This window comes from Littorina saxatilis, linkage group LG9 (assembly GCF_037325665.1).
Source record: "Littorina saxatilis isolate snail1 linkage group LG9, US_GU_Lsax_2.0, whole genome shotgun sequence".
Classification (NCBI taxonomy): Eukaryota; Metazoa; Mollusca; class Gastropoda; order Littorinimorpha; family Littorinidae; genus Littorina; species Littorina saxatilis.
In genome coordinates, this window is record NC_090253.1 from 64,521,057 (window position 1) to 64,533,537 (window position 12,481).

Sequence of the window (12,481 nt, forward strand, 5' to 3'; positions counted from 1 at the left end):
ATAAATGTGTCCATTTTGGAGAGAGAGAGAGAGAGAGAGAGAGAGAGAGAGAGAGAGAGAGAGAGAGAGAGAGAGAGAGAGAGAGAGAGAGAGAGAGAGAGAACTCAGAAAATGTTATTTGCTACGCCAACGGTCATTACAAAGCTTCCACGACCAAAAACATTGTCAAAAGCGCAAAAGGGTTGTGGAGGGAACACACACAATACAGTTGAGCCACACACACACACACACACACGTGCGCGCGAGCGCACGCACGTACGCGCGCACACACACACACACAGAGGGACGGGGGGGAGAGTGCACGGCCTTATGCAAAGCAGAACAGTTCCTTACACAAACAGTTGCTCTTTCTATCGGTTGTCCTGACTGTGTCAGTGTATGTAAGTACATGTACTTTTCCACTTGTTATTCACAACCCTTTTCTTCAAACAAGGATATGTATCAAAACATTTAAACATTAAAAAAACCAAATAAATACAAAAATGATATGAAAAAAACACTACTTTTATCAAGTAACAGACGAGTGGCCGGATGTATGAAAGTCAATCCACAATATTTTCATACATCCGGTTAACCGGATTTAGTAAAGACCGGATGTATGAAAGACAAAAAGTGGGTCCCGACGACTTTCTTACATCCGGTCTCGACTGTATTTATATATTTTTGGAATCAGAAAATGATAAAGAATAAGATGTATGTAAATTCAAATCGTTTTATAAAAAAAATAATTTTTTTTACAATTTTCAGATTTTTAACGACCAAACTCACTCATTAGTTTTTAAGCCACCAAGCTGAAATGCAATACTAAACCCCGGCCTTCGTCGAAGATTACTTGACCAAAATTTCAACCAATTTGGTTGAAAAATGAGAGCGTGACAGTGCCGCCTCAACTTTCACGAAAAGCCGGATATGACGTCATCAAAGACATGTATTGAAAAAATGAAAAAAACGTATGGGGATTTCATACCCAGGAACTCTCATGTCAAATTTCATAAAGATCGGTCCAGTAGTTTAGTCTGAATCGCTCTACACACACACACACACACACAGACAGACACACACACACATACACCACGACCCTCGTCTCGATTCCCCCCTCTACGTTAAAATATTTAGTCAAAACTTGACTAAATATAAAAAGGGTGCGAAACCATGAAAGTCTCTTGCAAGGAATAGCACTACGCTTAGACCGGCCATAAAAAAGTGTCCAGTCCAAGAATTATAGAGACAAAGAGAGAGAGAGAGAGAGAGAGAGAGAGAGAGAGAGAGAGAGAGAGAGAGAGAGAGAGAGAGAGAGAGAGAATCTCATCCCGTTACACATACTTTTTCTCTCCTGTATGTCTCACCATATGTTGCTTCAAATTACCAGACTGTGTGAACCTAGCATCACACTCTGTACAAGAATACTTTTTCTCTCCTGTATGTGTCAACATGTGTCGCTTCAAAGCACGAGGCAGTGCAAACCTAGCATCACACTCTGTACATGTACCGGTATGTTTTTTTCTCTCCTGTGTGTTTGTTTGTTTGTTTGCTTAACGCCCAGCTGACCACGAAGGGCCATATCAGGGCGGTCTCCTGTGTGTGTAAGCATGTGTTGCTTCAAAGTACCCGACAGTGTGAACTTGGATTCACACTTTGTACATGCATGTTTTTTTTTCTCTTGTGTGTCAACATGTGTCGCTTCAAAGTACAAGGCCGTGCAAACCTAGCATCACACTCTGTACATGTATATTTTTTCTCTCCTGTGTGTGTAAGCATGTGGTACTTCAAAGAATTCGACAGTGTGAACTTGGATTCACACGTTGTACATGCATGTTTTTTTTCTCCTGTGTGTGTTAACATGTGTCGTTTCAAAGTACGAGGCTGTGCAAACCTAGCATCACACTCTGTACATGTATGTTTTTTCTCTCTTGTGTGTGTAAGCATGTGTTGCCTCAAAGTACCCGACAGTGTGAACTTGGATTCACACTTTGTACATGCATGGTTTTTTTCTCCTGTGTGTGTCAACATGTGTTGCTTCAAAGTACGAAGCTGTGTGAACTTCGCATCACACTCTGTACATGTATATTTTTTCTCTCCTGTGTGTGTAAGCATGTGTTGCTTCAAAGTATCCGACAGTGTGAACTTGGATTCACACTTTGTACATGCATGTTTTTTTTCTCCTGTGTGTGTCAACATGTGTTGCTTCAAATTACCAGACTTTGTGAACTTTGCATCACACTTTGTACATGCATGTTTTTTTTCTCCTGTGTGTGTCAACATGTGTTGCTTCAAATTACCAGACTTTTTGAACTTTGCATCACACTCTGTACATGCATGTTTTTTTTCTCCTGTGTGTGTCAACATGTGTTGCTTCAAATTACCAGACTTTGTGAACTTTGCATCACACTCTGTACATGCATGCCTTTTCTCGCCTGTGTGTGTCAACATGTGTCGCCTCAAATCACTTGAGTGTGTGAACCTACCATTACACTCTGTACATACATGTTTTTTCTCACCTGTATGTGTCAACATGTGTCTCTTTAAAGTACCAGACCGTGCAAACCTAGTATCACACTCTGTACATGCATATTTTTTTTCTCCTGTATGTGTCAACATGTGGCAATTTAAATGACCAGAGTGTCTGAACCTAGCACCACTTCTCCCTCCTGTATGTGTTAACATGTGCTGTTTTAAATCACTAGAACATGTGAATCTAGCATGACATTCTGAACATGCTTGTGGTTTTTCTCCACTCTGATTCTCTTTTTCTCCAGGAGAGAAAGAAGAGACAGAAAAGCCCGGTGCAGTGTTTTTATCAGTGTTGACTGCAATCTCTGTTTCTGGTGTCTGTATTTCTTGTTTCAGCCATGTATTGCTGAAAGTGTTGACTGCAGTCAGTGTTTCTGGTGTCTGTTTCTCATGGATGACTGCAGTCTGTGTTTCTGGTGTCTGCATCTCTTGTTTTAGCCAGATGTGACTGTGAGTGCTGACTGCAGTCTGTGTTTCTGGTGCCTGTTTCTCATGTTTCAGCCAGGTATCATTGTGAGTGATGACTGCAGTCTGTGTTTCTGGTGCCTGTATCTCTTGTTTTAGCCAGATGTGACTGTGAGTGCTGACTGCAGTCTGTGTTTCTGGTGTCTGCATCTCTTGTTTCAGCCAGGTATCACTGTGAGTGCTGACTGCAGTCTGTGTTTCTGGTGTCTGTATCTCTTGTTTCAGCCAGGTATCACTGTGAGTGCTGACTGCAGTCTGTGTTTTTGGTGTCTGTATCTCTTGTTTCAGCCAGGAATCACTATGAGTGCTGACTGCAGTCTGTGTTTCTGGTGTCTGCATCTCTTGTTTCAGCCAGGTATCACTGTGAGTGCTGACTGCAGTCTGTGTTTCTGGTGTCTGTATCTCTTGTTTCAGCCAGGTATCACTGTGAGTGCTGACTGCAGCTTGTCCTTCCGTTGTCTGCACTGTAGGCATGGTCGCTGTGTTCTCTGTGGCATCCCTGATCAGAACTGAAAAAAACATGATCCCTCTATAAAGGTTATGCTGATAACAAACCATTCTTAACCCTTACAATAGTGCAATTCTGTAACACACGTTACATAGCCACTGGTGAATAAACAGAGAGAAAAATAACAAAAAAACGGTCATATAGGTTTTCGCATCCGACCAAACAGACTGAGCCAGTAGCGCGACATATGTCGTGACAACCAGGTGACAGTATACGTAAAGTAGCGCGACATATGTCGCGACAACCAGCCTAAGGGTTAATATCAAATTATCAACTTTGTCTTGTAGACTTTTTCTTTGCTTTTGGATAATGACTTTCTTTCTTTCTTTGGCGTTTAACGTCGTTTTCAACCACGAAGGTTATATCGCGACAGGGAAAGGGGGAAGATGGGATAGAGCCACTTGTTAAGTGTTTCTTGTTCACAAAAGCACTAATCAAAAATTTGCTCCAGGGGATTGCAACGTAGTACAATATATAACATTACTGGGAGAATGCAAGTTTCCAGTACAAAGGACTTAACATTTCTTACATACTGCTTGACTAAAATCTTTACAAACATTGACTACAGTAGAACTCCCCCTTAGCGACCCCCCTGTTTACGACCACCCCCTGTTTACGACCGATTTTGCTACCACGGATGCATTCTACTATATAATGAACCCCCAGTGAACGACTCACCCCAAAACGCGACTTACGACCGAGCTTTTGGGGGTGAATTACGACTTTCGCGCATTTGTAGTCGAGCAGACGAAAACAATACATGGCGGCTCTTGCTCCTCGAACTATCGCGAGACGAAAAAAAAAACTGTATCTCGCGCACGACAGAATCCGCGGTGACTTCCTTAGGAGTCGGGAAGACGCAAATCCTGTGTATCGTCAAGGATAATGACCCAAAACGCAACTTACGACCGAGCTTTTTGGGATGATTTACGACTTTTGCGCATATTTCGAGCAGCCGAAAACACAACATGGCGGCTCTCGCTCCTCCAACTATCGCAAAAAGAAATAAAAACGAAATTTCGCGCGCGAGATCCTGATACATTCGGGTTTTTTTCTGCACGCTATCTTGTCACGACGACTGTCTTGTTGACAAACGAAGATTCGCGAAAGAAAAAGAAAAGCGCCGACTCTTGAGTAGAGAGCTAATAAAGTAATCGCTAATCGAGCGAAGTGGCAATCCGCGGCGACTTCCTTGGGAGTCGGGAATACGAAAATCCTGTGTGTCGTCAAGGATAATGACGCTGTGTTATCTAGATGGTGAGAAGGATAGCGAAGCGAAAGTACGCAAAGAGAGGAACCTGTATAAAGAAAGAAAGAATCTGGCGTGTCAATATCACTACCAGACCTGCTTACCCTAAACCCGAGGCAAGAGTACTTTCCCAAAAAGTTGAGTGTATTTTTCAAAAAGTTGGTGTACTTTACAAGCAAAGCCATGTGGGCTAGGGAAAATGTACGCATGGGTGCAAACGTGTTTGTGTAAGAATAGCATGTCTTATGAACACCTTCAGAATTTAACTCCTTCCAATACAACAGGGATAAATAGAGCTTAAACAATGCGGAGCACACGAGTGAATTACCAAGCGGCTGCAAATACCCACTCGTGGTTTATTTTCCAGTAATCAACGAGTTGTCGTCATTGTTTAAGCTATTTATACAACGAACAACACGGGTCGAACATGCAGTCATGCAGACGACATTTGGTAGGCATTTTCATTTCAGCCTAATCACTCAGAGTGTCAAATGCGCGTCATTCAAATAGTCCCTATTCTTTTACTTTATTCTTAGTCTCCCATTCGTCGGCATTATACTTGTCTCGTCTAAATATCGGACCCCATTGCTACGATTAAAACACAATTGCGTTTATATAGCTATTCTGACATTACATTCTGTGTTAAAATCATGTTTTTGTCAGCAACAAGGACCAGAATGGTCCATGTCGTTGATAGCAGACGACGGTTCCCTTTCCGCATGAAGCCACGGAAATAACCGAACATCGAAAAACCCACGGACATGTATTACGGAGAAAACTCGGGATAACCGGATGTTTAGCATTACGTCAATATGCTAGGAATCATATGACGTCATGACGTATCATGCTTGCCTGACTTCTGTTGTGAATTCGCGTGGTGAAGACTGCGGTAAATCTGTAGATGATAAGAGAACAAGGATTGTCTCAGAAGAAACGGCTAAATGTTTCAGACCGGTAACTTCATTTCAACATTGCACTATATAATGGACGTTCTGTGTGACAGGAGAGTTTGCTGATTTTGTGTTAAACATTGGAGAGATCGTCTGCTAGAATCAGAGATAGGTCGCTTCAGATTGCAGCTTCTGAAAATTTGCAAGGTTTGTTGCCTGTTAAAGAACTGGATTTTACACGTAATGTATGTCAGGTACAGTAAGCAACAACAAAAACACACACAGACACTAGTCACATAAACAAACCTGGCGAGGTATGCGTGTACTTCATACACATCAGCCATTGTTGTTACAGTTTTGAGTCAACGTTGTACGTATTCTTCCGCAACAGGGTCCAATCGTCTGGGTTTCAAATGTTCTAAAAATAAATTCTAGTGTTGATTATTTTTTAGCCCTCTTTATTCTTACTTCGAATAATCCACGTGTGATTTTTGGGTGTAATCAAAGTAGTTCGTTCTAATTTCTCACTTGTCTAAAAATAATCAACTAGATTTAATCCACCCCTCGGTTGCATTGCAGGAGTTGTATAAAACAATTTTATTTACCTGTCAGTTTCAGGGGCGGATCAGTTGCTTTGTAAGGGGGGGTGCACTTTGAATCGAAAGAGAATGTGATGGGCGCGAAGCGCCCGAATTTGCTAGGGGGGTCCGGGGGCATTGCCCCCCCGAAAAAACGTTTGGCCCAAAGAAGCAAAATGGTGCCATCTGGTGCCATTTCAACTTAGAAATGGTCATAGAATCAGCTTTCCCCAATTTTTTTTTTTTTTTTTTTTTTGCTGGAGGGGGGGGGGTGCACCTGCACCCTGTGCACCACCCCCCCCCCCCCCCTCGTCCGCCCCTGAGTTTATAGCATTATAACCAGTGTCTTCCAAACAGATTGATAATGAAAAGATGAAGTTCGTGAAATAACATCTGCGGTTGACAGTGGCAAGTTCATTTTTACAATCATCTCAGAAAACATTGCTTTAGCACGGACTACAGCCTTTTCTTCTGGCAGGATTTGCTTTGCGGGAATGAACTTCATAATTCCTTGGCAGCTTTCAGCGGATTTCTTTGCAGCAACCTTGTCCGGGTGAGTTTTGGAACTGCAGTGTCGTTCGATGTCATATTTCCCAGCATGGGCAACGGAGAAATCTGATTTACAATACTTGCAGTGTGCATGACTTTTTCCCATAGTAGACTCCACAATTCCTGGCTCTTTCTTATATTTCTCCAAGAAAATCTGCTGCTTCTGCTGTTTAGATTTGGTACAGTCATCCGAAACTGGCACATTTTTCCGCTTCATTTTGCCACGAACAAGGTTTCCACAGCTGAAGACTCGCTGTCATGGTTATCTCCCTTCGACCGAAACCGGTATCAGTTGTACCATCCCGTAATCAGCACACCAACACCGGAAAACGTATTCTAGACTTTTTCTTAGGCGTATTTTGTGCGTGTGTCGCGTATTTGCGTACCGATAATAATTTGGCGTACAAAATACGCCCAAATCGTACTGGTAAACAGGTCTGCACTACGTTTTGCACGTGGGAGGTGAGCGATTTCCTTCACGCGGGGATTGACGAAGCTGTACTGTCTTAGTGAAAAAATACAGTGCGTTGAGTTTCATCCCATGAGTTCGACAGCTTGACTTAATGTAGTAATTTCGCCTTACGCGACTTGTTTTTTACTCACATCTCATTATTGTATTGGCCTTACCGCATTGAAGTGGTTCAGTCCTGTAACAACAATGCGGCGTGTCTTCAGCCACATCAATCTCTATCTTGACGTCTGACACAACGCCCGTGTCTCCTTCCTCCATACTGTAGTGAGAAGCCATGGTCCCTGGCTGTTCACTGTTCAAGGTGTTGATGATCCCTGACTCAGTGGATGTTCTAGGTGTTGATGCTCCCTGACTGTTCACTGTTCAAGGTGTTGATGGTCCCTGACTGTTCACTGTTCAAGGTGTTGATGGTCCCTGACTGTTCACTGTTCAAGTTGTTGATGATCCCTGACTCAGTGGATGTTCTAGGTGTTGATGCTCCCTGACTGTTCACTGTTCAAGTTGTTGATGCTCCCTGACTGTTCACTGTTCAAGTTGTTGATGATCCCTGCCAGGTCACCGTTCAAGGCAATGCTGTGAGAAAACAAAACAAAACAAAACTGTCAGATTCAACATAAATTTACAGAAAAACAGATGTTGGGGTTTATAGTAGTTATTTTGAATGCATCTTTTCATGCTACTTGACTAAATGTTGTATTTTCGCCTTACGCGACTTGTTTATTGGTGTTTCACCAGTCATGTTTCCCAAGGCTTGTCAAGATTAGCACAAGATTGGAAGAGAAATTAAAGTTAAAGGTTTGAACAAGTTTCAGAGAACTGGTGTCTGATGTAGTTAAATCAGCAAAGCTGATTGTTTTAGTTGCAGTAAGCAACATATAATCCAGGGGCGGATTAGGGGGGGGAGGTGTTACAGGGGTTATGGACCCCCCCCCCCCCAAAAAAAAAATTACAAAAACAAAATTCTGTCTGTGAATTTTGTATTTTTTTCTGTCTGTAAAGCCGGGGGAAGAGTTAATTGTTTAATTGTCACAGTATGCGACATGTCTTCCTTCTAACCATACTATATGATGTCGGGAGCAGATATCAGTGAAGATAAATATTGCCATTCTTCTTCTTCTTCTTCTTTCTTGATGTGGACTGGGTTCATCCGAACGTCTGTAATTGTTAAAAGAAATAATGAGTGGCTGCTGACACCAGTTGATCATGTTTAAAATCAAGGATAAGCCACAAATTGTTTATAAAATAGCTAAAATTCTTCAGCTTCAGGGGGGCTTTGCCCCTCAGGCCCCCCAACGGGACCCTGGACCCCAGGTTGTACCCCCCTCCCCCCCTCCCCTCCCCTCTGGCTTAACTGCTCCGCCCCTGTAATCTGTGTTCCTAAGACAATGATTGTATGTATTGGTGTTCCCCTCTTGAGTCTTGAGCTTCAATGTTGCGGTGACTTTGTATGAGCCAAAATAATAGCCGAACATTTTCCAAGATGTCCTGAAGCTTTCTGACAGTTTCGGCCTATTAATGTCCCAACATGAAAATGTCTAGCAACACCCTTGTAGGATGTTGGAACGTTTGTTATTGACAAACAATACTAACGTGGTAATCTTGAACTTTAGCGTGTTAAATTCATAGCTCATAATTCAGAGGCATTTAACTTTTAAGTCTCCAAATTTGTAGAACCTGCACTTGTAATCATAACAAGTCATTTTAGATCCATTTGAAGTTACGGAATGAACTCCGATGAACTGTACAAATGCATTTCGTTTACATGGGTCAACGAAGGAATTATCCGTATGAGCGGGCAAAGGGAGACAACTCTTTCGTGTAAATGATGTCCCATGGTTGACAACGTACGCCATTCTTACATGGACTTGTATCAAAGATAAGGCACAAAAAAAAAATTGTCTGTTTCTGGTCACCCGACCGACCCTAAATTTCGGCGCCGACCCTAAACTTTTTTTTTCCAAACTCAAAAAGTTTTTTATTTTTTTTGGTGGTAAAGGACAGGGTGAAAAAATGAACAACAAAAACGTGTCAAAACGAAAGTCCGCTGACGATTTGTAAATGTGTTGAGTGTCTTGTCTCTATGTATAGTGAATCCAGTCTCTTTGCGCGATTTTTAAAGTTAGTTTTATTGGTCTACATTTGGGGTAAAAAAAAAATAAAAAAATAAAATAAAATAAAAATCCCGACCTACCGACCCTATTTTTTTTAGCCATGTTACCAGAAACAGACAATTTTTTTTTTTTGGCCTAAGTAAAGAAAGTCACTGGATTCTGAGCTATGAATTTAACACGCTAAAGTTCAAGATTACCCGTTACATTTACAAATATATCGACCCGACGGTCTTTAAAGTGCATAGACAAACAATGAGTAACAAGATCTTAGCTTGATCGAATATTTCGGCCACTTGTTGGGAAAGTCCCAACTACCCAAGCGAATGAATCGACATCGTATTGTTTAGTCAATAACAAACGTTCCAACAACCTACATGTAGCTTTCTTGTTTTGTGGTTCAAGATTACCCACCGGATACACCGTTAAATTGTTGGGATTTAGCCAACCCGGACAAAGCGATGCAGTGTAACACACAGCATCACAATTCACATGCGTTTCAAACCTTACCTTCGAGTGAAGTCTGGGTCCACCATTGAAATTAAAAGCAAAATCCAGGGGACTGTACTCTCCCACAGTTAAAAATCGATCTGACTAATTACCGCCCGACACCGCCCGATAACTTTCGCTCTCAAGCTCTTTGAACATGCATAACTCCCTTATTTTTAATTTCTATGACTTAAAAGTTGGTACAAAATGAGAAAATGTTGTGAAGATAGTAGATATATAAACATATTACATGTACATGCTTTAGTTTGAGGTCGGGCCGTGGGGCCGTCTAAAAACAAGTCTGACGTGACATGCTTTCACTTTTGCTCTCAAGCTCTTTTAAAATGCATCATACCTTCCTTATTTTTATCTAATTTTATTTCCATGACTTTAAAGTTGGTACACCGCAAGAAAATACCATACAATTACTATAAAGTCAAAAATATAATGTGGATATGCTTCGGTTTGAGGTCGGGCGGTAATAACTTAGTTAGAGCTGTTTAATACATGGCACATCAAGTTAATAGTCTTCCGGTGGTCATTTCAAATTGACGCACAATCAAAGCCGGATTGAAACCCACAGAGCGAAGCACATACAGGAGCACATACAGGAAATGTGCCCATTGCGGGTGTAATTAGAAACCTCCTCCGGTCCCAACAACAAAAAGAATACAGTACAAGTGACACATGCTGAAAGTCAAAGGGAAGTAACTGTGTAAAGAGTCGACCCAGAAAATATACTGACTTACTTCCCGTTCACCGCTTAAGCCCAGTTACTTCACAAGATGGTATACGTAGATAAAAGGGCGGCTACAACAAGCCCAGTTACTTCACAAGATGGTATACGTAGATAAAAGGGCGGCTACAACAAGCCCAGTTACTTCACAAGATGGTATACGTAGATAAAAGGGCGGCTACAACAAGCCCAGTTACTTCACAAGATGGTATACGTAGATAAAAGGGCGGCTACAACAAGCCCAGTTACTTCACAAGATGGTATACGTAGATAAAAGGGCGGCTACAACAAGCCCAGTTACTTCACAAGATGGTATACGTAGATAAAAGGGCGGCTACAACAAGCCCAGTTACTTCACAAGATGGTATACGTTGATAAAAGGGCGGCTACAACAAGTTTTTTTTTCATGTGTAAGCAGGGCCAGATGGAGGGGGGGGGGTTCTGAGGGGGGGGTGTTCCTTGGTCCCCCCCCCCCCCCCCCCTAGCCGCTGGCCGCCCGATGTATCCCCCCCCCCCCCCCCCCCCTTGCGATTCCTAAACGCCTTAGGGAACGACTGACGTCACAGCCGCTTCGGCCTTTTCCGGAGGAACACCGCGTGCCACTTCGATCGCGTTGCACTTGCAGTCATTCGGCTATGCCACCTTGATTATCAGTTAATAAAGTTATTATTCAGGCATATGAAAGAAATTAGTATTTTCTTTTGTTACACTTACACATAGTTTTATGAAGATCAATTTCAGACTCGGCAAAATAATGGTTGTATCATGAGCGACTGTCAGAAGCGAGAGGTGCGGTTCGGTCAGTAGGTCAGTCACTTTCGAACTGTTCGGTGCGAAGCACGGTTTTGTTTCTGGTAACTACCGTAAAATCCCTAGCATAAGCCCACCCCCCCCCCCCCCCCCCCTGTGCACAGATTTAGGGCAACATTGGGGGGTGGGCGTGTGCTAGGGATAGACCCCTTTGCACAAAGTAAGTTTTGTGCTCAACCGTGTAATTGAGTGAATACAAACCCAGAAAGCATGTAAGTTAGGTCGTGTGAGTAGAAGTGAAGGAAAAAAGAAAAAAAAGGACTTTGAGGCAAAGAAGGCCAACCATGAGAGAGAGAGAGAGAGAGAGAGAGAGAGAGAGAGAGAGAGAGAGAGAGAGAGAGAGAGAGAGAGAGAGAGAGAGAGAGAGAGAGAGAGAGAGAGAGAGAAAAGGACTGGCTCTTCTGAAAACAACACGAGCATAGTCATTTATATAAATTTATGAGTAAAAAGAAAATCGCCAGACCTTTGCAAGGACAAACAATAACAACACAATTCCGGGAAAAAGAAACTTGATGAAATGTCGAAATGTTAACACCAATGAAGCCCTTTCTTTCTGTACAGGGAAGAAATTACACGATCGTCTTTGGAAATGAAACGTTAACTGAACTTGGATTTTGTCTTCAAAAGGCCCAATCTTTCTGAGAAAGAAAACCCCACAAACTTAGGAAAAAAAAGAGAAGAGAAACTCGAAAAAACATGAACGATGGGTGGGAGTGAGGAGAGGGGACAAAGAATAAGAAAAAAGGAAAGAAACACGAAAAGGTAAAGAAGGGGAAAAAGATGACTTTTAGAACAGTCTGCACAAATCCTGGTGAAAGTGAGCCTATAGTCTCTTTGAAAAAATCAGGGTGGGCGTTTGCTAGGTAGTTACCCCTGTGCACAACTTTTGGCCCAAAGTGGGGGGTGGGCGTTTGCTAGATGGTGGGCTTATGCTAGGGATTTTACGGTCTATTGATTTCTTCAAGTTGTACTAATGTTTACTAATATGTGTGCTTGTTATTGGCTAATACGGTGAGCCCACGCCGTTTAGTTTGCAGACCGTGCACATGTGAGCTTTGTGTAATCGCGTTTTCATCATAACATACCACCGTGCTAAACCGCTTCGGGGGAAATGGT

At 42.3% G+C, this 12,481-nt stretch overlaps 1 protein-coding gene across 1 annotated transcript; it reads right to left on the reverse strand.

Moving 5' to 3' along the window:
• Positions 1–740: 740 nt before the first annotated feature.
• Positions 741–9,893, reverse strand: LOC138976798 (zinc finger protein 883-like). Its single transcript, XM_070349689.1, has 3 exons — positions 9,841–9,893; positions 7,378–7,795; positions 741–3,485 (listed from the first exon to the last, which is right to left on the reverse strand). Exons 2-3 carry the CDS (start codon positions 7,496–7,498, stop codon positions 1,600–1,602), a joined length of 2,007 nt encoding a protein of 668 aa, XP_070205790.1. The 5' UTR covers positions 7,499–7,795; positions 9,841–9,893; the 3' UTR covers positions 741–1,599.
• Positions 9,894–12,481: the final 2,588 nt, after the last annotated feature.

Excerpts from the sequence above, each read along its gene's own strand:
- LOC138976798 (XM_070349689.1), bottom strand. The coding sequence starts at position 7,498 with ATGGCTTCTCACTACAGTATGGAGGAAGGAGACACGGGCGTTGTGTCA. Across the intron at positions 3,486-7,377 it reads GACTGAACCACTTCAATGCG|TTCTGATCAGGGATGCCACA; the intron begins GTAAGGCCAATA and ends TGTTTTTTTCAG.